At 50.1% G+C, this 27724-nt stretch overlaps 1 protein-coding gene across 1 annotated transcript; it reads right to left on the bottom strand.

The window, feature by feature from the left end:
* Positions 1–1519: 1519 nt before the first annotated feature.
* Positions 1520–27164, bottom strand: LOC135536999 (cathepsin D-like). The gene is made up of 9 exons (XM_064963210.1): positions 27000–27164; positions 24133–24295; positions 11592–11715; positions 10718–10836; positions 9484–9683; positions 9033–9155; positions 5737–5881; positions 3233–3331; positions 1520–2257 (listed from the first exon to the last, which is right to left on the bottom strand). The coding sequence occupies exons 1-9, from the start codon at positions 27059–27061 to the stop codon at positions 2096–2098; spliced, it is 1197 nt and encodes a 398-aa protein (XP_064819282.1). The 5' UTR covers positions 27062–27164; the 3' UTR covers positions 1520–2095.
* Between the last annotated feature and the right edge of the window lie 560 nt (positions 27165–27724).

Below are 27724 nucleotides of genomic sequence, written 5' to 3'. Positions count from 1 at the left end.
CAGAGTGGGATTCTGGAACATGGACATTAGTTCACACAGATGGAAGGAATTACCCTTTTTAGATACGTGTGTGTCTATCACGTGGCTTCCATCACACTATGGGGAGCTATTGCTTTCAATATATGGTGAGCTATTGCTTTCAATGTATGGTGAGCTATTGCTTTCAATATATGGTGAGCTATTGCTTTCAATATATGGTAAGCTATTGCTTTCAATATATGGTGAGCTATTGCTTTCAATATATGGTAAGCTATTGCTTTCAATATATGGTGAGCTATTGCTTTCAATATATGGTGAGCTATTGCTTTCAATATATGGTGAGCTATTGCTTTCAATATATGGTGAGCTATTGCTTTCAATATATGGTGAGCTATTCCTTTCAATGTATGGTGAGCTATTCCTTTCAATATTTTGTGATTTATTCAATATATAAAAGACAATTTCCATGAAGTACCACAAGAAGGGGATCAAGTTGGATACAATACTTTTTTAACTTGGTATCTTTTAAGGATCGTTCTGAGAGTGAATCCATCAAGTCCTCGGGAAAGATTTGAGTATTACTAATGAGGGGGAAAAAAAAATACTATTTAAAACGTGGACATTTTGTTTGTTTTTTACCACAGAAAAAAGTTTGGATGGAGAACACATCTCCTGAATACTAAACAAATGGAGGATGTGTGTATCTTTATTTATGTTGGAAGAAAAAAGTATGTAAATGTAATGTAATAACCTTATTACAGTATGTAAAGTATGTGGATACAAATTCTGACATTTTATACTATTTATGAGTTACTTAGCAGGCTTGTGGTCAATTCCATTTCAATTCAGGAAGTTCACGGACATTCCAATTCTCTTCAATGCATTTTAAAAAGGGGAACATTTCTAATTTCGTTTACTCTATGAATTGACTGGACCCTAAACCCTGGTTATTAAGAGATATTTGATAAAAATAATAAAAGTTTGATTGAAGTGCCTGATGTGGGAAAATGTACAAGGTTCAATTTTGAAATGTGGTTGTAGTCGAGCAGTTTCTCCCTCTTGTTATGTCATTCAGACAGATCTTATGGAGATGTCTATAACCTGTCTGAAATGTCCAGTTGATCAACGACTTGTCATGTTAGCTAGATAGCTGGTTAGCCTAACTTACCCATCTGAAATCTAGTCATCATCCAGATCACATGACCAGAGGCCTCAACCCCAGTGCCCCCCCATTAATTTTGTTGAGTCACTCAGAGGTATCATATGAACAAAAGGCATGTCAAAGTGTAGAATTGCAGGACATTAGCTTTTAAAACGGAAACAAAATTCTCTCCACTAACAAGAGGGGTGTGACCAGTTTTGGGGGGGGGTCACATGGGCCGCTTGGTGGGGTTTTTGTTACTACGCTGATAAATTACAATATCTATCCTGACCTTTGACATTAGTGTGAGCTGATCTTCTGAAACAGGAGTGGAGTACCCCTACTCTACAGCATCTATTAGAAGGGGAGATGAGTGACATTTAAAAAAAAAAGGGACACTTCACTTTCTACAATTATTTTATTGAATCCAATCATTTGAAGATACATCTTAAAAGTCATTGACAAGAGGTCCATTGCCTCAAAACTCAAATTAAAACTGTTACATTGTTCGGTTGCTTTAAAAAACACACAAGTCCCTGATTTAACACAAACAGCAGGTCACTCAGACGGTAAAACTCACAAGGTCTGTTCTGACCGTCATCTTTGACTCCCGATCCGGTTCCTCCAACACCACCATGTTTTCGCTTTCACTTTCACAGCAAATAACTCAAGACATTAAATGCTTGTTTAGATCAGTGCATTTGAACTCTACACAAATCTAATTGCTAGTTTAAAAAGATTTCAGAAAAGCTAAACGGAAACTTTTGCAACTTCACAAGTAGTGTCTTTCCCCCAAACGTGGATTTAATCATAACATCTCGATCCACTTTTAAATGTAATGCAAAACACCCTAAAACATCGACTGCTTCCCAGTTCTCCAAATCCATGACAAGTAGTGTGCAGAACAAGTGTACACTTCAGAAAAAGGGTAGATGATGGATAGTGGAGAATGAGGACGTAGCCATGCGTGTAGTTCTACTTGGACTTAGCGAAGCCCACCCTGTTGTTGTCACGGTCGAACACAGTGTAGTATTGGCCAATGAATACATCTCCCAGGATCCACAGCGGGCCGGCGGGGGCGGGGATGTCCAGGCCCATGAAGCCACTCAGGCAGATGGTCTTACCAGCCTGGCTCTCCTGGAGTGGGGAAGGGAATACAGACGCAGTCAGAGGCAGAGGAGAAGGGGGAAGGATTACAGAGACGCACACAGTCAGACCCAGAGCAGAAGGGGGAAGGAATTCAGAGACGCACGCACACAGTCAGACCCAGAGCAGAAGGGGGAAGGAGTACAGACGCAGTCAGAGGCAGAGGAGAATGGGGAAGGAATACAGAGACGCACACAGTCAGACCCAGAGCAGAAGGGGGAAGGAATTCAGAGACGCACACAGTCAGACCCAGAGCAGAAGGGGGAAGGAGTACAGACGCAGTCAGAGGCAGAGAAGGGGGAAGGAATACAGAGACGCACACAGTCCCAGATCGTGTCCAGTAAGCACCAAACAGTTTGAAACAGAGAGGTACTAACTTGTTCATTGCTGAAATGCTCATTTTTATTTTCTGTTGCACAATGTTTCGCTACGGTGTGCACTAATGAACAAGGGCCTGATATGTAAATGACCAAACGACAGAAATACTAACATCGCAGCCAACAGAGGGACGGTTTGTAAGGAAAGGTCAATAGGCCATTATTACTCAGTAATAATTGTTGAAATAACAGTTACATTCTGAGACAAACATTCAAATCAATGTACGTTGTCTCCCATGGTTCTGAGAATGGCTTAGTGAACTAAACAATGCCCTGTTTGTGTGGTATAATGACTGAGAGAACACTGTTCCTATGATTGTTGTATTAGACTCTACCGCCCTCTGCTGGATATCTGCCTCCCCCCCCGCCGGATATCTGCCTCCCCCCCGCCGGATATCTGCCCCCTCCCCCCCGCCAGATACCTGCCCCCCTCCCCCCCGCCGGATACCTGCCCCCTCCCCCCCGCCGGATACCTGCCCCCTCCCCCAGCCGGATATCTGCCTCGACATTGTTTTGCTCAAAGTATGTCCAGTAGATTCTCCAGATATAAACAGAGAAGAGAAAAAAATAAATAAAGACAGAGACTCACCTTGAGGACGTACTGCTCTGCAGTCAGACTGTAGGACTGTCCTCCCAGGTTGAATGTGATGACAGGCATGGTGGGAATCTTATCACAGTTCACCATGTACTGAAACACAAGCGGAAACAGTCAGTCAAATAAAGTGGAGTACAGTTCTCTAAGTAATAGGAGACGGGCCAGGTCAAGAAGGACTTCATTTAGCTGTAGTCGGGGACCACAGTGTTGAACTAGAGGAGGAATGTAGCTGTAGTCGGGGACCACAGTGTTGAACTAGAGGAGGAATGTAGCTGTAGTCGGGGACCACAGTGTTGAACTAGAGGAGGAACGTAGCTGTAGTCGGGGACCACAGTGTTGAACGAGAGGTGGAGGAGGAACGTAGCTGTAGTCGGGGAGCACAGTGTTGAACGAGAGGAGGAGGAACGTAGCTGTAGTCGGGGAGCACAGTGTTGAACGAGAGGAGGAGGAACGTAGCTGTAGTCGGGGACCACAGTGTTGAACTAGAGGAGGAACGTAGCTGTAGTCGGGGACCAGAGTGTTGAACGAGAGGTGGAGGAGGAACGTAGCTGTAGTCGGGGACCACAGTGTTGAACTAGAGGAGGAGGAGGAACGTAGCTGTAGTCGGGGACCACAGTGTTGAACTAGAGGAGGAGGAGGAACGTAGCTGTAGTCGGGGACCACAGTGTTGAACTAGAGGAGGAGGAGGAACGTAGCTGTAGTCGGGGACCACAGTGTTGAACTAGAGGAGGAGGAGGAACGTAGCTGTAGTCGGGGACCACAGTGTTGAACTAGAGGAGGAGGAACGTGGCTGTAGTCGGGGACCACAGTGTTGAACTAGAGGAGGAGGAACATGGCTGTAGTCGGGGACCACAGTGTTGAACTAGAGGAGGAACGTAGCTGTAGTCGTGGACCACAGTGTTGAACTAGAGGAGGAGGAACGTAGCTGTAGTCGGGGACCACAGTGTTGAACTAGAGGAGGAGGAACGTAGCTGTAGTCGGGGACCACAGTGTTGAACTAGAGGAGGAACGTAGCTGTAGTCGGGGACCACAGTGTTGAACTAGAGGAGGAACGTAGCTGTAGTCGGGGACCACAGTGTTGAACGAGAGGAGGAGGAACGTGGCTGTAGTCGGGGACCACAGTGTTGAACTAGAGGAGGAACGTAGCTGTAGTCGGGGACCACAGTGTTGAACGAGAGGAGGAACGTGGCTGTAGTCGGGGACCAGTGTTGAACTAGAGGAGGAACGTAGCTGTAGTCGGGGACCACAGTGTTGAACTAGAGGAGGAACGTAGCTGTAGTCGGGGACCACAGTGTTGAACTAGAGGAGGAACGTAGCTGTAGTCGTGGACCACAGTGTTGAACTAGAGGAGGAGGAGGAACGTAGCTGTAGTCGGGGACCACAGTGTTGAACTAGAGGAGGAGGAACGTAGCTGTAGTCGGGGACCACAGTGTTGAACTAGAGGAGGAAGAGGAACGTAGCTGTAGTCGGGGACCACAGTGTTGAACTAGAGGAGGAGGAGGAACGTAGCTGTAGTCGGGGACCACAGTGTTGAACTAGAGGAGGAGGAACGTGGCTGTCGTCGGGGACCACAGTGTTGAACTAGAGGAGGAAGAGGAACGTAGCTGTAGTCGGGGCCCACAGTGTTGAACTAGAGGAGGAACGTAGCTGTAGTCGGGGCCCACAGTGTTGAACTAGAGGAGGAACGTAGCTGTAGTCGGGGACCACAGTGTTGAACTAGAGGAGGAGGAACGTAGCTGTAGTCGGGGACCACAGTGTTGAACTAGAGGAGGAAGAGGAACGTAGCTGTAGTCAGGGACCACAGTGTTGAACTAGAGGAGGAGGAACGTGGCTGTCGTCGGGGACCACAGTGTTGAACTAGAGGAGGAAGAGGAACGTAGCTGTAGTCGGGGCCCACAGTGTTGAACTAGAGGAGGAGGAACGTAGCTGTAGTCGGGGACCACAGTGTTGAACTAGAGGAGGAAGAGGAACGTAGCTGTAGTCGGGGACCACAGTGTTGAACTAGAGGAGGAGGAGGAACGTAGCTGTAGTCGGGGACCACAGTGTTGAACTAGAGGAGGAGGAACGTGGCTGTCGTCGGGGACCACAGTGTTGAACTAGAGGAGGAAGAGGAACGTAGCTGTAGTCGGGGCCCACAGTGTTGAACTAGAGGAGGAACGTAGCTGTAGTCGGGGCCCACAGTGTTGAACTAGAGGAGGAACGTAGCTGTAGTCGGGGACCACAGTGTTGAACTAGAGGAGGAGGAACGTAGCTGTAGTCGGGGACCACAGTGTTGAACTAGAGGAGGAAGAGGAACGTAGCTGTAGTCAGGGACCACAGTGTTGAACTAGAGGAGGAGGAACGTGGCTGTCGTCGGGGACCACAGTGTTGAACTAGAGGAGGAAGAGGAACGTAGCTGTAGTCAGGGACCACAGTGTTGAACTAGAGGAGGAGGAACGTAGCTGTAGTCGGGGACCACAGTGTTGAACTAGAGGAGTGCGGTTGATCCTGTGTCTTACCTCTCCCTGGATGAGTGGTGTTGCTCCGATGGCCCTCTGCAGGGCCTTGACCTCGGCCGCCGGGCCGGTGATGAGGGACGTGCCGGTATCCACGATGGCCTCACAGCCTCCCTTACACAGACTCAGCTGGCTCCCCACACCCATCCTGTACAAAACAGACACAGGTTTGACTCCAGCTCTCTTGGTGGAAGGAGGTTACACAAGGTTACAATAGATCTGTTCTCAGAGCAGTAAATGCCTTTTCACTCTATTTAAAACACTAAACCAATAACTCATTTAGGTTTACAGTTCCCTCCCGACATAGTGAAAACAGCGTTGATTTCATTCATGCTCGCGGTCCACAAAACTGAATTTTGCAGAATGCAGTTACATCTAGACAATACTTTAAAACAAGACAAAAACAAAATAAAACATTCAATTCAAAAGGTCCTCAATGACAAGACATTTGTTTAAAGTCACATTTGGCCATTAAAATGTCTGATTGCAGTGGCTACGGTAAACACATGTAGATTTATCCTGGCGTTGATGCTGTACAGTTGACTCTGGAGGACTTTACCAGTACCGTCTCCTCTTCTCTGTGACAGGAGATCAGGGTGGTCAGGTTGGTGCATCATGTCAGTGACCAATCTTACTGCTGCCTGACCTCTGACTGTAGTGGTGGAAGGGTCAGTGGGATGTCTCCGTTTTGTTATCATCTTGATTGTCCTTTTTGGGCACGTTCTACCTGGAACAGGCCGCCCACCCGGGATTAGTGGAGCTGGTTCCACCTGGAACAGGCCGTCCACCCGGGATTAGGGGATCTGGTTCCACCTGGAACAGGCCGTCCACCCGGGATTAGGGGATCTGGTTCCACCTGGAACAGGCCATTCCACCCGGGATTAAGGGATCTGGTTCCACCTGGAACAGGCCGTCCACCCGGGATTAGGGGATCTGGTTCCACCTGGAACAGGCCATTCCACCCGGGATTAGGGGATCTGGTTCCACCTGGAACAGGCCATTCCACCCGGGATTAAGGGATCTGGTTCCACCTGGAACAGGCCATTCCACCCGGGATTAGGGGATCTGGTTCCACCTGGAACAGGCCGTCCACCCGGGATTAGGGGATCTGGTTCCACCTGGAACAGGCCGTCCACCCGGGATTAGGGGATCTGGTTCCACCTGGAACAGGCCGTCCACCCGGGATTAGGGGATCTGGTTCCACCTGGAACAGGCCATTCCACCCGGGATTAGGGGATCTGGTTCCACCTGGAACAGCCATTCCACCCGGGATTAGGGGATCTGGTTCCACCTGGAACAGGCCGTCCACCCGGGATTAGGGGATCTGGTTCCACCTGGAACAGGCCGTCCACCCGGGATTAGGGGATCTGGTTCCACCTGGAACAGGCCGTCCACCCGGGATTAGGGGATCTGGTTCCACCTGGAACAGGCCGTCCACCCAGGATTAAGGGATCTGGTTCCACCTGGAACAGGCCATTCCACCCAGGATTAGGGGATCTGGTTCCACCTGGAACAGCCATTCCACCCAGGATTAGGGGATCTGGTTCCACCTGGAACAGGCCGTCCACCCGGGATTAGGGGATCTGGTTCCACCTGGAACAGGCCATTCCACCCAGGATTAAGGGATCTGGTTCCACCTGGAACAGGCCATTCCACCCAGGATTAGGGGATCTGGTTCCACCTGGAACAGCCATTCCACCCAGGATTAGGGGATCTGGTTCCACCTGGAACAGGCCGTCCACCCGGGATTAGGGGATCTGGTTCCACCTGGAACAGGCCGTCCACCCGGGATTAGGGGATCTGGTTCCACCTGGAACAGGCCATTCCACCCAGGATTAGGGGATCTGGTTCCACCTGGAACAGGCCATTCCACCCGGGATTAGGGGATCTGGTTCCACCTGGAACAGGCCATTCCACCCAGGATTAAGGGATCTGGTTCCACCTGGAACAGGCCATTCCACCCAGGATTAAGGGATCTGGTTCCACCTGGAACAGGCCATTCCACCCGGGATTAGGGGATCTGGTTCCACCTGGAACAGGCCATTCCACCCGGGATTAGGGGATCTGGTTCCACCTGGAACAGCCATTCCACCCAGGATTAGGGGATCTGGTTGGGGGCAGATGTAATTCCTTTCCATGCTTCAGCAAAGATGTTGTTCAGGACCTCAACCTCGTCAGTTTCCACACCATCAAATCGGTATGGAGCCTCCAGGTGATTTTACTCGACCAGCTCTGTTGGTGACGACGTCCCACAACCCTTCTGGATTCTTCTCTCAGTGCTTGAATTTACATTTTGTCGTCTAGTGGATTCTTAGTCCCTCAGATGAGCCTTTGAACAGAGTTCCTTGCCTTTTTCAATTGTGTTTGTTATCATCCAGATCAAATCATGGAGTCTCCACAGGTCTTGTTTTGGTCAACCGGTTTTAAACCTGGGTGGGATTTGATGAGGGCCTTGAAATCCACACATAAGACAACACCTGCTTCAGGTGACTTCAACTTCAGAGTGGATGGTGTTAATGAGATCATCAATGGCTTCCTGTTGCAGTTCCTTCTCATTAGCCTCTCCGGGACACACTCTCATCTCTTTAGGTCCGCCCGTCTCCTAACCTGGGGACGATACACATACGGCCACTCTTCCCTTCACATTTAAACAGATTTCTGTCCTTTCTGAACAGCCTCTATGTTTAGAGACTCATCTGGAATGTTCTCCATGCGTCCACGTTTCTGTTAAACAACCAATTTCTGTCCTGGATTGATGTGAGCAAAAGTTCAAACTCATCCGCTTTGTTTTGCAGAGATTTATAATGGCAGGTTAGGATATTTAGCAGACAGTGGGAAGATTTAGCATCTTATGCTTTCTTAATTGCAGTTAAGACTCGGTCCCTTGGCACTTCTACATGAGACCGAAACCAACAGTGCAAATCTTCGTTGACCTCGGCCAGCCTTGGTTCCTCTCAGAAGGCTTCTAGCTCGCAGAATGTTGTTTTCCCGGAAGCTTCTGTTTGACGTGTGGGGCGAGAGGTCAAAGGGTAAGTTTCCTGAGATTCCCAAGGGAATGCGATTGCTATTCACAAAATGTTTGTGGCGTCCATTTCACCTACTCAAAAAGTCCTCAAAAAAAAGCTGAATAAACTGAATAATTCTGACACAGAACTGACCACAGACATACTAATATATAGTGTCCACCAACAACAGATGGTTAATGTAGGAAGGAGATTGTTATGGTGATGTTAGAATACGCTAACTAACACAAGCAGGAGTGGCAGCACATAAACAACGGGTGAAGGAAGAGCACTCACCCGTCCATGTGGATCTGCCAGTAGGCCTGGCGGCTGACGGCGAGGTACTGGAAGTCTCCACTGTAGTACTTCGGGTCAGTTCCTCCCAGCAGGAGCTCCCCGCCGGGCTCAGAGTCTGGGTTTCTGACACACACAAGACCAGACAGTCCTTGTACTATTTGTATAATGTCTTTGCAGAGCAGAGACAACAAGCACAACAAGTCGGAGTTTTCCTGGATACAGATTAAACCTGGTACTTTGAGCTGTTTTGGGAGGCAGTCATTGTAAATAATATTTTTTTTTTCTTAACTGACTTGCCTAGTTAAATAAAAAGGTTAAATAAAAAATAACCAGCTATTTCAATAGACGTGGGGCTTTTTAGTTAGTTACAGTACAGGCTTATCTTATCCATGTCCAGGAAACCTAAATCTCCAACAAGGACTAATAGGTGAGGCACTCCTCTCCGTCTCACCTGTTGAGGTAGAAGGAGAACACGTTCTGCTCTACTTTCTTCTGCCTCATGATGTTGTCAAACGGAGGAGCGACCCCGTCCACAGAGATGCGGGGGTAGGCCATGCCCAGGATGCCGTCAAACTTAGCAGCGATGAAGGCTACGCCAGGCTGCTTGATGGCCTCACCGAACACCTGCTCCTCGATGGACAGGCCTCCAATCTACCAGAGAGATGAGCAGCACAGCCATTATAAACACCTCTATGGACAGGCCTCCAATCTACCAGAGAGATTAGCAGCACAGCCATTATAAACACCTCTATGGACAGGCCTCCAATCTACCAGAGAGATTAGCAGCACAGCCATTATAAACACATCTATAGACCGTCAGGCCTCCAATCTACCAGAGAGATGAGCAGCACAGCCATTATAAACACATCTATAGACCGTCAGGCCTCCAATCTACCAGAGAGATGAGCAGCACAGCCATTATAAACACACCTCTATGGACAGGCCTCCAATCTACCAGAGAGATGAGCAGCACAGCCATTATAAACACATCTATAGACCGTCAGGCCTCCAATCTACCAGAGAGATGAGCAGCACAGCCATTATAAACACATCTATAGACCGTCAGGCCTCCAATCTACCAGAGAGATGAGCAGCACAGCCATTATAAAAACATCTATAGACCGCCAGGCCTCCAATCTACCAGAGAGATGAGCAGCACAGCCATTATAAACACACCTATAGACCGTCAGGCCTCCAATCTACCAGAGATTGGAGCAGCACAGCCATTAAAAACACACCTATAGACCATCAGGCCTCCAAACTGACACCTAAACACAGAGAGATTGTATTTTTTTATATCGTCAAAATAAAATAAAATTTCAGGCAGAAAAGTAGAAACGCTGATTAAAATCATTAAGAACAATAAAAAACAGCCTTAAAAAAAGGGAATTGCTTTGGAGAATAGAACAATAGAGACAATGGATTTGATTTATACAGCACCGTTTCAGAGGCCAGGTCTAGTGGTTAGAGGCAGTGTAGTTAGAGCATTGGACTAGTAACCGAAAGGTTGCAAGTTCAAATCCCCGAGCTGACAAGGTACAAAATCTGTCGTTCTGCCCCTGAACAGGCAGTTAACCCGCTGTTCCTCGGCCGTCATTGAAAATAAGAATTTGTTCTTAACTGACTTGCCTAGTAAAATAAAGGTTAAAAACAAAACAAAACAAGAGTGTGACCTTGGAACCTACCGTGCACGTGTCTTGGCTGAGGTACCCAGACAGACTGCCAGACCCATACTGGATGGCGAAGGCCGTTCCGTTCTTCACATACGTACTGGACTTGGCACCGTTATACTTGTGGTGAAGCACTGACAGACAGACAGAAGAGAAGTGTCACTTTAAAATCTGTCAAACATGGCCAATATCAATAGTTCTAAAACCTAGAAGGAAGAACACGTTGAAGCATTTTGAGAGGACAGTTTGCTCCTTTGCACCCCATTATTTTTATTTCTACTTTGCACATTCTTCCACTGCAAATCTACCATTCCAGTGTTTTACTTGCTATATTGTATTTACTTTGCCACCATGGCCTTTTTTTGCCTTTACCTCCCTTATGTCACCTCATTTGCTCACATCGTATAATATAAACTTATTATTCTACTGTATGTTTGTTTTGCTCCATGTGTAACTCTGTGTCGTTGTATGTGTCGAACTGCTTTGCTTTATCTTGGCCAGGTCGCAATTGTAAATGAGAACTTGTTCTCAACTTGCCTACCTGGTTAAATAAAGTTGAAATAAACAAATAAATAAAATAATTTAACTAAAATGGAGGAAAGGCATTTGGCAGAAAGAACAGACAAAGAATAAAACAGAGGATTCTTAGAAACAGACTAAACCTAGAAATGGACTAAGAGGCACATACAGCTCGTTAATATTCATGCTGCTTCTAAAAACCAGTGTTCTGGAAGTGAGTAGGTCCTTCTAGCTGCAGTCTCGTGTGTACGAGTCAACGGCCCATTCCCCAAAATGCAACCCTAGACCCCTATGGCCTTGTGGAGGATCTGAGAGGACGTGACAACGGTATGGATACATGTGGGATTGAGTCGGTGTGGTGTCGACTTACAGCAGGCGATGTCTGTGAAGGAGCAGTGGACGGAAGGGACCCACAAGTTAGAGGAGCCTGTATCAAACACCACAGTGAATGTCTGGACGGGAGTCCCCAGGCCGATCTCACCGTAGTACTGAGCCTGGAAAACACACACCGCTGCATGAAATAAAAACAACTGTGGTTTCAAGGAGCCAATCAAAACGGCTCCCGGACTAGAAAGCAGGAAGTAGGATTAAGCAGGAGTCCCCAGGCCGATCTCACCGTAGTACTGAGCCTGGAAAACACACACCGCTGCATGAAATAAAAACAACTGTGGTTTCAAGGAGCCAATCAAAACGGCTCCCGGACTAGAAAGCAGGAAGTAGGATCTTCACATTAAAAGTGGACTCCCAAACTGGTGGAGGACAGAGGCCCAGTTTCAGCTGGTTCTTCATATACCTATTCCCTCAGAAGAACAAGCCCCACAATGCTTTGGTCACGTTGTAGGGATACAGTGAAGGCAATCCCTTCCAACAGGTTGAGCCCGAACACATCTGGCATCGTCTACCTAAACTTGTCTGTTCATGCACGTCATGTGATTCGTTCAGTCCGTTCTACATCCAAGACTGATAGAGAAGTTGGCTCTGCCAAGTGTCAGAAATGGTTAGTCTGAAGTAAAACAGGTCAGAGTGATCTCTTCTCCTCGTCACCCTGTTGAACATACAGCTAACCTGTTCAAGAGCAAATAATAACTACAGTTTAATAATTACAGAGTCAACTTCCCTCTTTCTAGGACTCCAATCTAGCATTTTATCTTGTCAGTCAATCCAATAGGTCAGAGTGATCTCTTCTCCTCGTCACCCTGTTGAACATACAGCTAACCTTCTGTTCAAGAGCAAATAATAACTACACAGTTTAATAATTACACAGAGTCAACTTCCCACTTTCTAGGACTCCAATCTAGCATTTTATCTCGTCGGTCAATCCAATAGGTCAGAGTGATCTCTTCTCCTAGTCACCCTGTTGAACATACAAGTCAGCTAACCTGTTCAAGAGCAAATAATAACTACACAGTTTAATAATTACAGAGTCAACTTCCCACTTTCTAGGACTCCAATCTAGCATTTTATCTCGTCGGTCAATCCAATAGGTCAGAGTGATCTCTTCTCCTAGTCACCCTGTTGAACATACAAGTCAGCTAACCTGTTCAAGAGCAAATAATAACTACACAGTTTAATAATTACACAGAGTCAACTTCCCACTTTCTAGGACTCCAATCTAGCATTTTATATCGTCGGTCAATCCAATAGGTCAGAGTGATCTCTTCTCCTAGTCACCCTGTTGAACATACAAGTCAGCTAACCTGTTCAAGAGCAAATAATAACTACACAGTTTAATAATTACAGAGTCAACTTCCCTCTTTCTAGGACTCCAATCTAGCATTTTATCTCGTCGGTCAATCCAATAGGTCAGAGTGATTTATCTTCTCCTAGTCACGTTCTAATAGTCAGCGAACCTTCTGTTGCAAGCAGAGAATGAACGATTACTCAACATTTTTTCAATACGATGACTCAACTTCCTTTTTTCTAGGACTCATAGGAAATGAAACTCTTCAGTCAATTCAATCCTCTTGAGAGACTGCTTGATCACTTCATTGTGATTATATTAGCAGTATTAGTGTGTGCGTACAAAAAAAGGCTCTACTCCCTATATAGTGCACATCTTTTGACCAGAGACCTACGCACTCTATTCCCTATATAGTGCACTACTTTTGACCAAAGCCTTGTTGGGGAATAGGGGGCCATTTGTGGACACAAACCTTTCTCTTATTAAAGAGCTGACTATTGAAGGGACAACGGGTTCATTCATTCACTGTGGTTGTATTGTGGTTGGTTGTGTGTATAAGTGGTTTGATGTGAACGTTTCAATTACTCTGCAACATGTTATGAAGTGTCTGAAACCATTCCATTTAAAAACTATTCATTCAGTTCCAACTTCTCAAGCTTCATAGGAGGGTTTGCATTACATTTTATATGGTAGATGCGTGTTGTGTGTAACCTTGTACCTACCGTTGGATTAATTTACATATCGCAACTCACTTCCTGTGAGAGTCTAGGAAACAGTGTAAACCACGACCTTCTCCTGTGTGTGCACATCCCTCAGCTCAGTGGAAGGAACTATCAGAGTCCCGGACAAAACACTCAGAAACCACAACGATTACTACACTATGTAGGCTACTCACAATGTTTATCTAATGCTGGTGGAACTGATATCATGAACACACTCATTGGCCAGTTTATTAGGTACACCCCATCCATTCACAGTAATGGTTCACTCCTACAGACAGTGAGTCAGGTGGCCGTGGCTTCCTATATAAAGCAGGCAGACAGGCATCGAGCCATTCAGTTACTGTTCGATGGAACGTTAGAACTGGGCAGAATGAGAGACCTAAGCGACTGAGTGTGGTGTGAGTCAGTGCCAGGCACGCCGATTCCAGTATCTCAGAAACATCCGGCCTCCTGGGCTTTTTACGCACGACGGTGTCTAGGGCGGGGCTAGCCAACCCGGTTCCTGGAGGGCCACAGGTACAGCAACTAGGCACCACACCTGGTCTTCCAAGTCTGTTAAATCAAAAACAGCAAGTGCCCGCGGCATTCCAGGACCAGGGTTTGCCTGGGTCTAAGTTCTCCCAGAGAATGGTACGACAAATAGCAGCAGTCCTGTGGGTGAAATCAGCTCGTTGATGAGAGGTCAAAGGAGAATGACAAATAGTGCAAGTTAACAGGCGTGCCACTGTAACCGATGTGAAATGGCTAGTTTGCGGTGGTGCGCGCCAATAGCGTTTCAATCGGCGACGTCACTTGCTCTGAGAGCTTGAAGTAGTGGTTCCCCTTGCTCTGTGGAGCGATGGGTAACGATGCTTTGTGGGTGTCAGTTGTTGATGTGTGCAGAGGGTGCCTGGTTCGAGTCCGGGTAGGGGCGAGGGGACGGACTAAAGTTATACTGTTACACCACAAACAGACAAAGAACGGCGCAGTACAACAGCGGTGTGCAGAACGGCATCTCGGAACGCACAACTCGTCAGCCTTCGTCACAAATGGGCCGTTGCAGCAGACGACCACAACTAAAAACTAAAAACAAGAAGAAGCAGCTCCAGAGGGGAACGCATTAAAACAACACTGGACAATAGAGGAGAGGAAAAGCATCACTTGATGGCAGAGTCAGGATTTGGTGTAAGCAGCAGTCCATGGCCCTGCCTGGTGTCAATAGTACAGGCTGGTGGCGTTGGTATAATGGTCTGGCCCCATCGCCTGGTGTCAACAATACAGGCTGGTGGCGTTGGTATAATGGTCTGGCCCCATCGCCTGGTGTCAACAATACAGGCTGGTGGCGTTGGTATAATGGTCCCGTCTCGCCTGGTGTCAACAGTACAGGCTGGTGGCGTTGGTATAATGGCCCCGCCTGGTGTCAACAGTACAGGCTGGTGGCGTTGGTATAATGGCCCCGCCTGGTGTCAACAGTACAGGCTGGTGGCGTTGGTATAATGGTCTGGCCCCGTTGCCTGGTGTCAACAGTACAGGCTGGTGGCGTTGGTATAATGGTCTGGCCCCGTCGCCTGGTGTCAACAGTACAGGCTGGTGGCGTTGGTATAATGGTCCCGTCTCGCCTGGTGTCAACAGTACAGGCTGGTGGCGTTGGTATAATGGTCTGGCCCCGTCGCCTGGTGTCAACAGTACAGGCTGGTGGCGTTGGTATAATGGTCTGGCCCCATCTGGTGTCAACAGTACAGGCTGGTGGCATTGGTATAATGGTCTGGCCTGGTGTCAACAGTACAGGCTGGTGGCATTGGTATAATGGTCTGGCCTGGTGTCAACAATACAGGCTGGTGCGTTGGTATAATGGTCTGGCCCCATCTGGTGTCAACAATACAGGCTGGTGGCGTTGGTATAATGGTCTGGCCTGGTGTCAACAGTACAGGCTGGTGGCGTTGGTATAATGGTCTGGCCTGGTGTCAACAGTACAGGCTGGTGGCGTTGGTATAATGGTCTGGCCCCATCTGGTGTCAACAATACAGGCTGGTGGCGTTGGTATAATGGTCTGGCCTGGTGTCAACAGTACAGGCTGGTGGCGTTGGTATAATGGTCCCGTCTGGTGTCAACAGTACAGGCTGGTGGCGTTGGTATAATGGTCTGGCCCCGTCTAGTGTCAACAGTACAGGCTGGTGGCGTTGGTATAATGGTCTGGCCCCGTCGCCTGGTGTCAACAGTACAGGCTGGTGGCGTTGGTAAAATGATCCCGTCTCGCCTGGTGGCGTTGGTATAATGGTCTGGCCCCGTCTGGTGTCAACAGTACAGGCTGGTGGCGTTGGTATAATGGTCCCGTCTCGCCTGGTGTCAACAGTACAGGCTGGTGGCGTTGGTATAATGGTCTGGCCCCGTCGCCTGGTGTCAACAGTACAGGCTGGTGGCGTTGGTATAACGGTCTGGCCCCGTCGCCTGGTGTCAACAGTACAGGCTGGTGGCGTTGGTATAATGGTCTGGCCCCGTCTGGTGTCAACAGTACAGGCTGGTGGCGTTGGTATAATGGTCTGCCCCGTCGCCTGGTGTCAACAGTACAGGCTGGTGGCGTTGGTATAATGGTCTGCCCCGTCGCCTGGTGTCAACAGTACAGGCTGGTGGCGTTGGTATAATGGTCTGGCCCCGTCGCCTGGTGTCAACAGTACAGGCTGGTGGCATTGGTATAATGGTCTGGCCTGGTGTCAACAATACAGGCTGGTGCGTTGGTATAATGGTCTGGCCCCATCTGGTGTCAACAATACAGGCTGGTGGCGTTGGTATAATGGTCTGGCCTGGTGTCAACAGTACAGGCTGGTGGCGTTGGTATAATGGTCTGGCCTGGTGTCAACAGTACAGGCTGGTGGCGTTGGTATAATGGTCTGGCCCCATCTGGTGTCAACAATACAGGCTGGTGGCGTTGGTATAATGGTCTGGCCTGGTGTCAACAGTACAGGCTGGTGGCGTTGGTATAATGGTCTGGCCCCGTCGCCTGGTGTCAACAGTACAGGCTGGTGGCGTTGGTATAATGGTCTGGCCCCGTCGCCTGGTGTCAACAGTACAGGCTGGTGGCGTTGGTATAATGGTCTGGCCCCGTCGCCTGGTGTCAACAGTACAGGCTGGTGGCGTTGGTATAATGGTCCCGTCTCGCCTGGTGTCAACAGTACAGGCTGGTGGCGTTGGTATAATGGTCTGGCCCCGTCGCCTGGTGTCAACAGTACAGGCTGGTGGCGTTGGTATAATGGTCTGGCCCCATCTGGTGTCAACAGTACAGGCTGGTGGCATTGGTATAATGGTCTGGCCTGGTGTCAACAGTACAGGCTGGTGGCATTGGTATAATGGTCTGGCCTGGTGTCAACAGTACAGGCTGGTGGCATTGGTATAATGGTCTGGCCTGGTGTCAACAATACAGGCTGGTGCGTTGGTATAATGGTCTGGCCCCATCTGGTGTCAACAATACAGGCTGGTGGCGTTGGTATAATGGTCTGGCCTGGTGTCAACAGTACAGGCTGGTGGCGTTGGTATAATGGTCTGGCCTGGTGTCAACAGTACAGGCTGGTGGCGTTGGTATAATGGTCTGGCCCCATCTGGTGTCAACAATACAGGCTGGTGGCGTTGGTATAATGGTCTGGCCTGGTGTCAACAGTACAGGCTGGTGGCGTTGGTATAATGGTCCCGTCTGGTGTCAACAGTACAGGCTGGTGGCGTTGGTATAATGGTCTGGCCCGTCTAGTGTCAACAGTACAGGCTGGTGGCGTTGGTATAATGGTCTGGCCCCGTCGCCTGGTGTCAACAGTACAGGCTGGTGGCGTTGGTATAATGATCCCGTCTCGCCTGGTGGCGTTGGTATAATGGTCTGGCCCCGTCTGGTGTCAACAATACAGGCTGGTGGCGTTGGTATAATGGTCTGGCCCCGTCACCTGGTGTCAACAGTACAGGCTGGTGGCGTTGGTATAATGGTCCCGTCTCGCCTGGTGTCAACAGTACAGGCTGGTGGCGTTGGTATAATGGTCTGGCCCCGTCGCCTGGTGTCAACAGTACAGGCTGGTGGCGTTGGTATAACGGTCTGGCCCCGTCGCCTGGTGTCAACAGTACAGGCTGGTGGCGTTGGTATAATGGTCTGGCCCCGTCTGGTGTCAACAGTACAGGCTGGTGGCGTTGGTATAATGGTCTGCCCCGTCGCCTGGTGTCAACAGTACAGGCTGGTGGCGTTGGTATAATGGTCTGCCCCGTCGCCTGGTGTCAACAGTACAGGCTGGTGGCGTTGGTATAATGGTCTGGCCCCGTCGCCTGGTGTCAACAGTACAGGCTGGTGGCATTGGTATAATGGTCTGGCCTGGTGTCAACAATACAGGCTGGTGCGTTGGTATAATGGTCTGGCCCCATCTGGTGTCAACAATACAGGCTGGTGGCGTTGGTATAATGGTCTGGCCTGGTGTCAACAGTACAGGCTGGTGGCGTTGGTATAATGGTCTGGCCTGGTGTCAACAGTACAGGCTGGTGGCGTTGGTATAATGGTCTGGCCCCATCTGGTGTCAACAATACAGGCTGGTGGCGTTGGTATAATGGTCTGGCCTGGTGTCAACAGTACAGGCTGGTGGCGTTGGTATAATGGTCTGGCCCCGTCGCCTGGTGTCAACAGTACAGGCTGGTGGCGTTGGTATAATGGTCTGGCCCCGTCGCCTGGTGTCAACAGTACAGGCTGGTGGCGTTGGTATAATGGTCTGGCCCCGTCGCCTGGTGTCAACAGTACAGGCTGGTGGCGTTGGTATAATGGTCTGGCCCCGTCGCCTGGTGTCAACAGTACAGGCTGGTGGCGTTGGTATAATGGTCCCGTCTCGCCTGGTGTCAACAGTACAGGCTGGTGGCGTTGGTATAATGGTCTGGCCCGTCGCCTGGTGTCAACAGTACAGGCTGGTGGCGTTGGTATAATGGTCTGGCCCCATCTGGTGTCAACAGTACAGGCTGGTGGCATTGGTATAATGGTCTGGCCTGGTGTCAACAGTACAGGCTGGTGGCATTGGTATAATGGTCTGGCCTGGTGTCAACAATACAGGCTGGTGCGTTGGTATAATGGTCTGGCCCCATCTGGTGTCAACAATACAGGCTGGTGGCGTTGGTATAATGGTCTGGCCTGGTGTCAACAGTACAGGCTGGTGGCGTTGGTATAACGGTCTGGCCCCGTCGCCTGGTGTCAACAGTACAGGCTGGTGGCGTTGGTATAATGGTCTGGCCCCGTCTGGTGTCAACAGTACAGGCTGGTGGCGTTGGTATAATGGTCTGCCCCGTCGCCTGGTGTCAACAGTACAGGCTGGTGGCGTTGGTATAATGGTCTGCCCCGTCGCCTGGTGTCAACAGTACAGGCTGGTGGCGTTGGTATAATGGTCTGGCCCCGTCGCCTGGTGTCAACAGTACAGGCTGGTGGCATTGGTATAATGGTCTGGCCTGGTGTCAACAATACAGGCTGGTGCGTTGGTATAATGGTCTGGCCCCATCTGGTGTCAACAATACAGGCTGGTGGCGTTGGTATAATGGTCTGGCCTGGTGTCAACAGTACAGGCTGGTGGCGTTGGTATAATGGTCTGGCCTGGTGTCAACAGTACAGGCTGGTGGCGTTGGTATAATGGTCTGGCCCCATCTGGTGTCAACAATACAGGCTGGTGGCGTTGGTATAATGGTCTGGCCTGGTGTCAACAGTACAGGCTGGTGGCGTTGGTATAATGGTCTGGCCCCGTCGCCTGGTGTCAACAGTACAGGCTGGTGGCGTTGGTATAATGGTCTGGCCCCGTCGCCTGGTGTCAACAGTACAGGCTGGTGGCGTTGGTATAATGGTCTGGCCCCGTCGCCTGGTGTCAACAGTACAGGCTGGTGGCGTTGGTATAATGGTCCCGTCTCGCCTGGTGTCAACAGTACAGGCTGGTGGCGTTGGTATAATGGTCTGGCCCCGTCGCCTGGTGTCAACAGTACAGGCTGGTGGCGTTGGTATAATGGTCTGGCCCCATCTGGTGTCAACAGTACAGGCTGGTGGCATTGGTATAATGGTCTGGCCTGGTGTCAACAGTACAGGCTGGTGGCATTGGTATAATGGTCTGGCCTGGTGTCAACAGTACAGGCTGGTGGCATTGGTATAATGGTCTGGCCTGGTGTCAACAATACAGGCTGGTGCGTTGGTATAATGGTCTGGCCCCATCTGGTGTCAACAATACAGGCTGGTGGCGTTGGTATAATGGTCTGGCCTGGTGTCAACAGTACAGGCTGGTGGCGTTGGTATAATGGTCTGGCCTGGTGTCAACAGTACAGGCTGGTGGCGTTGGTATAATGGTCTGGCCCCATCTGGTGTCAACAATACAGGCTGGTGGCGTTGGTATAATGGTCTGGCCTGGTGTCAACAGTACAGGCTGGTGGCGTTGGTATAATGGTCCCGTCTGGTGTCAACAGTACAGGCTGGTGGCGTTGGTATAATGGTCTGGCCCCGTCTAGTGTCAACAGTACAGGCTGGTGGCGTTGGTATAATGGTCTGGCCCCGTCGCCTGGTGTCAACAGTACAGGCTGGTGGCGTTGGTATAATGATCCCGTCTCGCCTGGTGGCGTTGGTATAATGGTCTGGCCCCGTCTGGTGTCAACAATACAGGCTGGTGGCGTTGGTATAATGGTCTGGCCCCGTCACCTGGTGTCAACAGTACAGGCTGGTGGCGTTGGTATAATGGTCCCGTCTCGCCTGGTGTCAACAGTACAGGCTGGTGGCGTTGGTATAATGGTCTGGCCCCGTCGCCTGGTGTCAACAGTACAGGCTGGTGGCGTTGGTATAACGGTCTGGCCCCGTCGCCTGGTGTCAACAGTACAGGCTGGTGGCGTTGGTATAATGGTCTGGCCCCGTCTGGTGTCAACAGTACAGGCTGGTGGCGTTGGTATAATGGTCTGCCCCGTCGCCTGGTGTCAACAGTACAGGCTGGTGGCGTTGGTATAATGGTCTGCCCCGTCGCCTGGTGTCAACAGTACAGGCTGGTGGCGTTGGTATAATGGTCTGGCCCCGTCGCCTGGTGTCAACAGTACAGGCTGGTGGCATTGGTATAATGGTCTGGCCTGGTGTCAACAATACAGGCTGGTGCGTTGGTATAATGGTCTGCCCCATCTGGTGTCAACAATACAGGCTGGTGGCGTTGGTATAATGGTCTGGCCTGGTGTCAACAGTACAGGCTGGTGGCGTTGGTATAATGGTCTGGCCTGGTGTCAACAGTACAGGCTGGTGGCGTTGGTATAATGGTCTGGCCCCATCTGGTGTCAACAATACAGGCTGGTGGCGTTGGTATAATGGTCTGGCCTGGTGTCAACAGTACAGGCTGGTGGCGTTGGTATAATGGTCTGGCCCCGTCGCCTGGTGTCAACAGTACAGGCTGGTGGCGTTGGTATAATGGTCTGGCCCCGTCGCCTGGTGTCAACAGTACAGGCTGGTGGCGTTGGTATAATGGTCTGGCCCCGTCGCCTGGTGTCAACAGTACAGGCTGGTGGCGTTGGTATAATGGTCTGGCCCCGTCGCCTGGTGTCAACAGTACAGGCTGGTGGCGTTGGTATAATGGTCCCGTCTCGCCTGGTGTCAACAGTACAGGCTGGTGGCGTTGGTATAATGGTCTGGCCCCGTCGCCTGGTGTCAACAGTACAGGCTGGTGGCGTTGGTATAATGGTCTGGCCCCATCTGGTGTCAACAGTACAGGCTGGTGGCATTGGTATAATGGTCTGGCCTGGTGTCAACAGTACAGGCTGGTGGCATTGGTATAATGGTCTGGCCTGGTGTCAACAATACAGGCTGGTGCGTTGGTATAATGGTCTGGCCCCATCTGGTGTCAACAATACAGGCTGGTGGCGTTGGTATAATGGTCTGGCCTGGTGTCAACAGTACAGGCTGGTGGCGTTGGTATAATGGTCTGGCCCCGTCGCCTGGTGTCAACAGTACAGGCTGGTGGCGTTGGTATAATGGTCTGGCCCCGTCGCCTGGTGTCAACAGTACAGGCTGGTGGCGTTGGTATAATGGTCTGGCCCCGTCGCCTGGTGTCAACAGTACAGGCTGGTGGCGTTGGTATAATGGTCCCGTCTCGCCTGGTGTCAACAGTACAGGCTGGTGGCGTTGGTATAATGGTCTGGCCCCGTCGCCTGGTGTCAACAGTACAGGCTGGTGGCGTTGGTATAATGGTCTGGCCCCATCTGGTGTCAACAGTACAGGCTGGTGGCATTGGTATAATGGTCTGGCCTGGTGTCAACAGTACAGGCTGGTGGCATTGGTATAATGGTCTGGCCTGGTGTCAACAATACAGGCTGGTGCGTTGGTATAATGGTCTGGCCCCATCTGGTGTCAACAATACAGGCTGGTGGCGTTGGTATAATGGTCTGGCCTGGTGTCAACAGTACAGGCTGGTGGCGTTGGTATAATGGTCTGGCCTGGTGTCAACAGTACAGGCTGGTGGCGTTGGTATAATGGTCTGGCCCCATCTGGTGTCAACAATACAGGCTGGTGGCGTTGGTATAATGGTCTGGCCTGGTGTCAACAGTACAGGCTGGTGGCGTTGGTATAATGGTCCCGTCTGGTGTCAACAGTACAGGCTGGTGGCGTTGGTATAATGGTCTGGCCCCGTCTAGTGTCAACAGTACAGGCTGGTGGCGTTGGTATAATGGTCTGGCCCCGTCGCCTGGTGTCAACAGTACAGGCTGGTGGCGTTGGTATAATGATCCCGTCTCGCCTGGTGGCGTTGGTATAATGGTCTGGCCCCGTCTGGTGTCAACAATACAGGCTGGTGGCGTTGGTATAATGGTCTGGCCCCGTCACCTGGTGTCAACAGTACAGGCTGGTGGCGTTGGTATAATGGTCCCGTCTCGCCTGGTGGCGTTGGTATAATGGTCTGGCCCCGTCTGGTGTCAACAATACAGGCTGGTGGCGTTGGTATAATGGTCTGGCCCCGTCACCTGGTGTCAACAGTACAGGCTGGTGGCGTTGGTATAATGGTCTGGCCCCGTCGCCTGGTGTCAACAGTACAGGCTGGTGGCGTTGGTATAACGGTCTGGCCCCGTCGCCTGGTGTCAACAGTACAGGCTGGTGGCGTTGGTATAATGGTCTGGCCCCGTCTGGTGTCAACAGTACAGGCTGGTGGCGTTGGTATAATGGTCTGCCCCGTCGCCTGGTGTCAACAGTACAGGCTGGTGGCGTTGGTATAATGGTCTGCCCCGTCGCCTGGTGTCAACAGTACAGGCTGGTGGCGTTGGTATAATGGTCTGGCCCGTCGCCTGGTGTCAACAGTACAGGCTGGTGGCGTTGGTATAATGGTCTGGCCCCGTCGCCTGGTGTCAACAGTACAGGCTGGTGGCGTTGGTATGTCTGGCCTGGTGTCAACAATACAGGCTGGTGGCGTTGGTATAATGGTCTGCCCCGTCGCCTGGTGTCAACAGTACAGGCTGGTGGCGTTGGTATAATGGTCTGGCCCCGTCTGGTGTCAACAGTACAGGCTGGTGGCGTTGGTATAATGGTCTGGCCCCGTCGCCTGGTGTCAACAGTACAGGCTGGTGGCGTTGGTATAATGGTCTGGCCCCGTCGCCTGGTGTCAACAGTACAGGCTGGTGGCGTTGGTATAATGTCTGGCCTGGTGTCAACAGTACAGGCTGGTGGCGTTGGTATAATGGTCTGCCCCGTCGCCTGGTGTCAACAGTACAGGCTGGTGGCGTAATGGGGTGGGGAATGTTTTCATGGCACACGTTAGGTCCCTTGATACCAATTGAGCTTCATGCTATGCCCAAAGAATTCAAGTTGTTCTGGATGCAAGGGGGGGGACTAGAGTATACAAGGCCCTAGATGAAACTACATAAAAACACAAAGCTTAGTCGATTTGCCGAGGATAAACCGTACATTATGTCTACAAATTGTCAGCTGATCAGGCTCAGGGAGCTTAGAAGATCAGGGCTTCCTTGTTCTCAGTCAGTCATATGACTATTCCTAGTTCCTGTTCGGTCACACAGAGAAAAGACCCAACACTGATGGGAAGCTGAGTTACTTGTCATATGACAAGCGTTCTTGTTCCGTCACACATAAACTAACAAATCTGATTACCCAACTTTTAAATGGGGAAATGTGAAATCAGAAGGGATCTTCCATCTTCCCTTCAGGACAGAGAGGGGGGATTGGGCTTTGCCTGGTAAAGCTACTAATTCAGCTCGCTAGGAGGACTAGAAGGAAAGGCCGGACTGGCGACAACAGATTCTTTGTTGGATTTTTTTTTCCTGGCCTGCCTGCTTGGCTTTTAGCTTGTGCTACAGTGCATTAGGGAAGTCAAGGGTGACCACTCCATTGGCACAGGTCACCTACGTTCCAAATGGCACCCTACTTCCTATTAAAGTGCACTACTTTTGACCGGGGCCCATAGCACGGCTCTGATCAAATGTAGTGCACTACGTAGGGAATAGGGTGCCATCTGGGACACATCCCAAGGGTAACTACTCCACTCCCAGGTCCCTGGTTAGTAGCGACTAGAGGATCTTCTTACATCCATAAAGTTCTTCAGGGTTTCTGGAGTGGGCCCATTACTGGAGGAGGGGAAGCCCAGGTTGTTGTACTTAGTGTGTTCCTGCCCGGCCAACAGCTCTTCTGCTGCCCTGCCCGAGTCAGTCAGGGTACGCCTGATGGAACGGAACTTCCTCAACGGAATTCTGTGGGAGAGAGAGAAGAAGGAGAGGACGGGGGGAAGAGAGAGAAGAAGGAGAGGACGGGGGGAAGAGAGAGAAGAAGGAGAGGACGGGGGGAAAAGAGATAAGAAGGAGAGGACGGGGGAAGAGAGAGAAGAAGGAGGAGGGACGGGGGGAAGAGAGAGAAGAAGGAGAGGACGGGGGGGAAGAGAGAGAAGAAGGAGAGGACGGGGGAAGAGAGAGAAAGAAGGAGAGGACGGGGGGAAGAGAGAAGAAGGAGAGGACGGGGGGAAGAGAGAGAAGGAGAGGACGGGGGAAGAGAGAGAAGGAGAGGACGGGGGGAAGAGAGAGAAGGAGAGGACGGGGGAAGAGAGAGAAGGAGAGGACGGGGGGAAGAGAGAGAAGGAGAGGACGGGGGGAAGAGAGAGAAGGAGAGGACGGGGGGAAGAGAGAGAAGGAGAGGACGGGGGGGAAGAGAGAAGGAGAGGACGGGGGGGAAGAGAGAGAAGGAGAGGACGGGGGAAGAGAGAGAAGGAGAGGACGGGGGAAGAGAGAGAAGGAGAGGGACGGGGGAAAGAGAGAGAGGAGAGGACGGGGGGAAGAGAGAGAAGGAGAGGACGGGGGAAGAGAGAGAAGGAGAGGACGGGGGAAGAGAGAGAAGGAGAGGACGGGGGAAGAGAGAGATACAGGGGGAGGGAAAGAGAGAGAAGGAGAGGACGGGGAAGAGAGAGAAGGAGAGGACGGGGGGAAGAGAGAGAAGGAGAGGACGGGGGAAGAGAGAGAAGGAGAGGACGGGGGAAGAGAGAGAAGGAGAGGACGGGGGAAGAGAGAGAAGGAGAGGACGGGGGAAGAGAGAGAAGGAGAGGACGGGGGAAGAGAGAGAAGGAGAGGACGGGGGAAGAGAGAGATACAGGGGGAGGGAAAGAGAGAGAAGGAGAGGACGGGGAAGAGAGAGAAGGAGAGGACGGGGGGAAGAGAGAGAAGGAGAGGACGGGGGAAGAGAGAGAAGGAGAGGACGGGGGAAGAGAGAGAAGGAGAGGACGGGGGAAGAGAGAGAAGGAGAGGACGGGGGGAAGAGAGAGAAGGAGAGGACGGGGGGAAGAGAGAGAAGGAGAGGACGGGGGGAAGAGAGAGAAGGAGGACGGGGGGAAGAGAGAGAAGGAGAGGACGGGGGGAAGAGAGAGAAGGAGAGGACGGGGGGAAGAGAGAGAAGGAGAGGACGGGGGGAAGAGAGAGAAGGAGAGGACGGGGGAAGAGAGAGATACAGGGGGAGGGAAAGAGAGAGAAGGAGAGGACGGGGAAGAGAGAGATACAGGGGGAGGGAGAGAGAGGGAGACATAGCGAGAGAGAATTTATTAGAGAACTCCTTTGAAATGGTTAGCCAGCCCTGAACAGTTGGTAGGTGAAGCAGAATCTCAGCAGGTCTACTGGTCAGCCCTTTCTAGGATCTACTCAACCAAGTTCCTGCTGGGAAAGAACTTTGAATAGTTACCGGTCTCCTAATCTCAGACAGACACAGTGAAGAACACTGGTGCCAACATCCTTTGCAAGCTAGAACAAGTGCTGCATGTGGCAACCTAGCTATGTGTAATATCTGTTCTACAAGGACACTGCCGAATAGGAAACATGAACAATGTAATAATCAATGAGGCATACACTAATCATGACTACTGTTATCAGACAGGTGAAGGCCAGTTTATTACTTGGTCTAACGACATGTCTGTAGACATTTATAATGCGACAGGTGTCACTGGTCTGAACGACACTTAACTTTTTTAAGTTATCGACAACTGTCGCAACGTCCGTTGTCGTGGTTACCGGGCAGCCACAGCAACCAGACCAAATCTTACTGTGACAAATTGACGCAGGAGTTATAAAATCCTCCGATTGAATGACATACTTTCATTTCATCCCACCGTTTTCTGTAAGTTCACCACTACCTTGTAAATAATGTCGTGGGTTTAGTTTCCTGTAATAATGAATAAAAAGGTAGCTAGAGTCAAGACGTCGGCTGTACTAATGGTCATTAACGTTATTTGAAATAGCTAGCTAACGGTAATTAACTAGCTAGCAACGAACCAAAACATCGTTTAGAAAATAGCTTTGTTGCCTGGCTTGCTAGGTTTCCATTCGTTCACTTTTGAACGGATGGGTTTATTTTTGTTAAAATAGAGAAAGTCTACAATTTGGAGCACCGGGCTGCTGTGCTGATTTAATGCGACAAGTTATGTTCATGATCTCGCTACGACAGTTGTGTTACTGCATGACACAGGTCAGACGGTCTGTAAACCAGACTTAATCTAATTTACTACTACTGCATGACACAGGTCAGACGGTCTGTAAACCAGACTTAATCTAATTTACTACTACTACATGGACACAGGTCAGACGGTCTGTAAACCTGCCTTAAATCGCGTTTGGGATATTGACCTTAGCTGATTTCTATTTGACATTGTCACAACATGTTTGCCTGGGCGAGAAACTTAACACTAGTTAATGGGAAACAACAAACACCTTGCTCTAGTGCGACTTGATAACATGTAATTAACGTCACTTTGTAGCCCAAGGTCGTCTTCACTATTCATTCAGCAAAGTAAATATTCACAAACCTAGCTAAGCCTATCTATTTTGTAATACTAGCTAGCTATTTGACTGAGGACGTAACTGGTGGCTCAACTGTTTTCTAGCTGACAAGTTAGCTCGGCTGATATAACTTGGCTTTACTTACCGGACGAGTGCATCAGATGCCAAAGCAAGTGCCGCGAAAAGACACAGGTACAAAACCTTCATTTTACAGCTGCAGAATAACTTTAGCTACAACCTGATCCGCCAGCACAATGACTGGACAATTTGACTTGAGATAACAACAACAGAATTTTATCACCTGACTGTGTCGACGTCGAGTCAAAATCATGTGATGATGGGTGCGTTCCAGGAGTTAAGTTAGCTGCGCATGCGCATTGCCAATTGGTGCGTTCCAGAAACACACATTTGGCGCAGACCTGCGCTGTATATCATAGATTTACAATGTCTGCAAAAGCGTTTACGGTCTTCAAATGTGTATTTCTTGAACACACCCAATCCGTGCTGGCATGCTGTCAGAGATGTGTGTGTCTTATCAAATTGTGGGTAACCTGTCCAGGGACTACAGTTGAAAAGTAGCCAGCTGGCTAAAACCAGCACTTTTACTGAAATGTTGATTAATGTGCACCAGTGGAGGCTGCTGAGGGGAGGACGACTCATAATAATGTCTGGAACTGAGCGAATGTAATTCCACTGATTCAGCTCCAGCCATTACCGCCAACCTCCTGTGATGTGCTCTGTCCCTGCAAAAATAAACTCAATAAAGTAAAGTGTAAAACCAAGACACAATGTATCGTTAATCCAGACCAGAATTTGACATAAATATATTTGATATTTGACTCTGTTTGCAGACAATAAAATTGTCTTGAT

The sequence above is a fragment of the Oncorhynchus masou genome, unplaced genomic scaffold, assembly GCF_036934945.1.
Source record: "Oncorhynchus masou masou isolate Uvic2021 unplaced genomic scaffold, UVic_Omas_1.1 unplaced_scaffold_695, whole genome shotgun sequence".
Classification (NCBI taxonomy): domain Eukaryota; kingdom Metazoa; phylum Chordata; class Actinopteri; order Salmoniformes; family Salmonidae; genus Oncorhynchus; species Oncorhynchus masou.
This window is presented reverse-complemented; position numbering and strand designations above follow the sequence as displayed.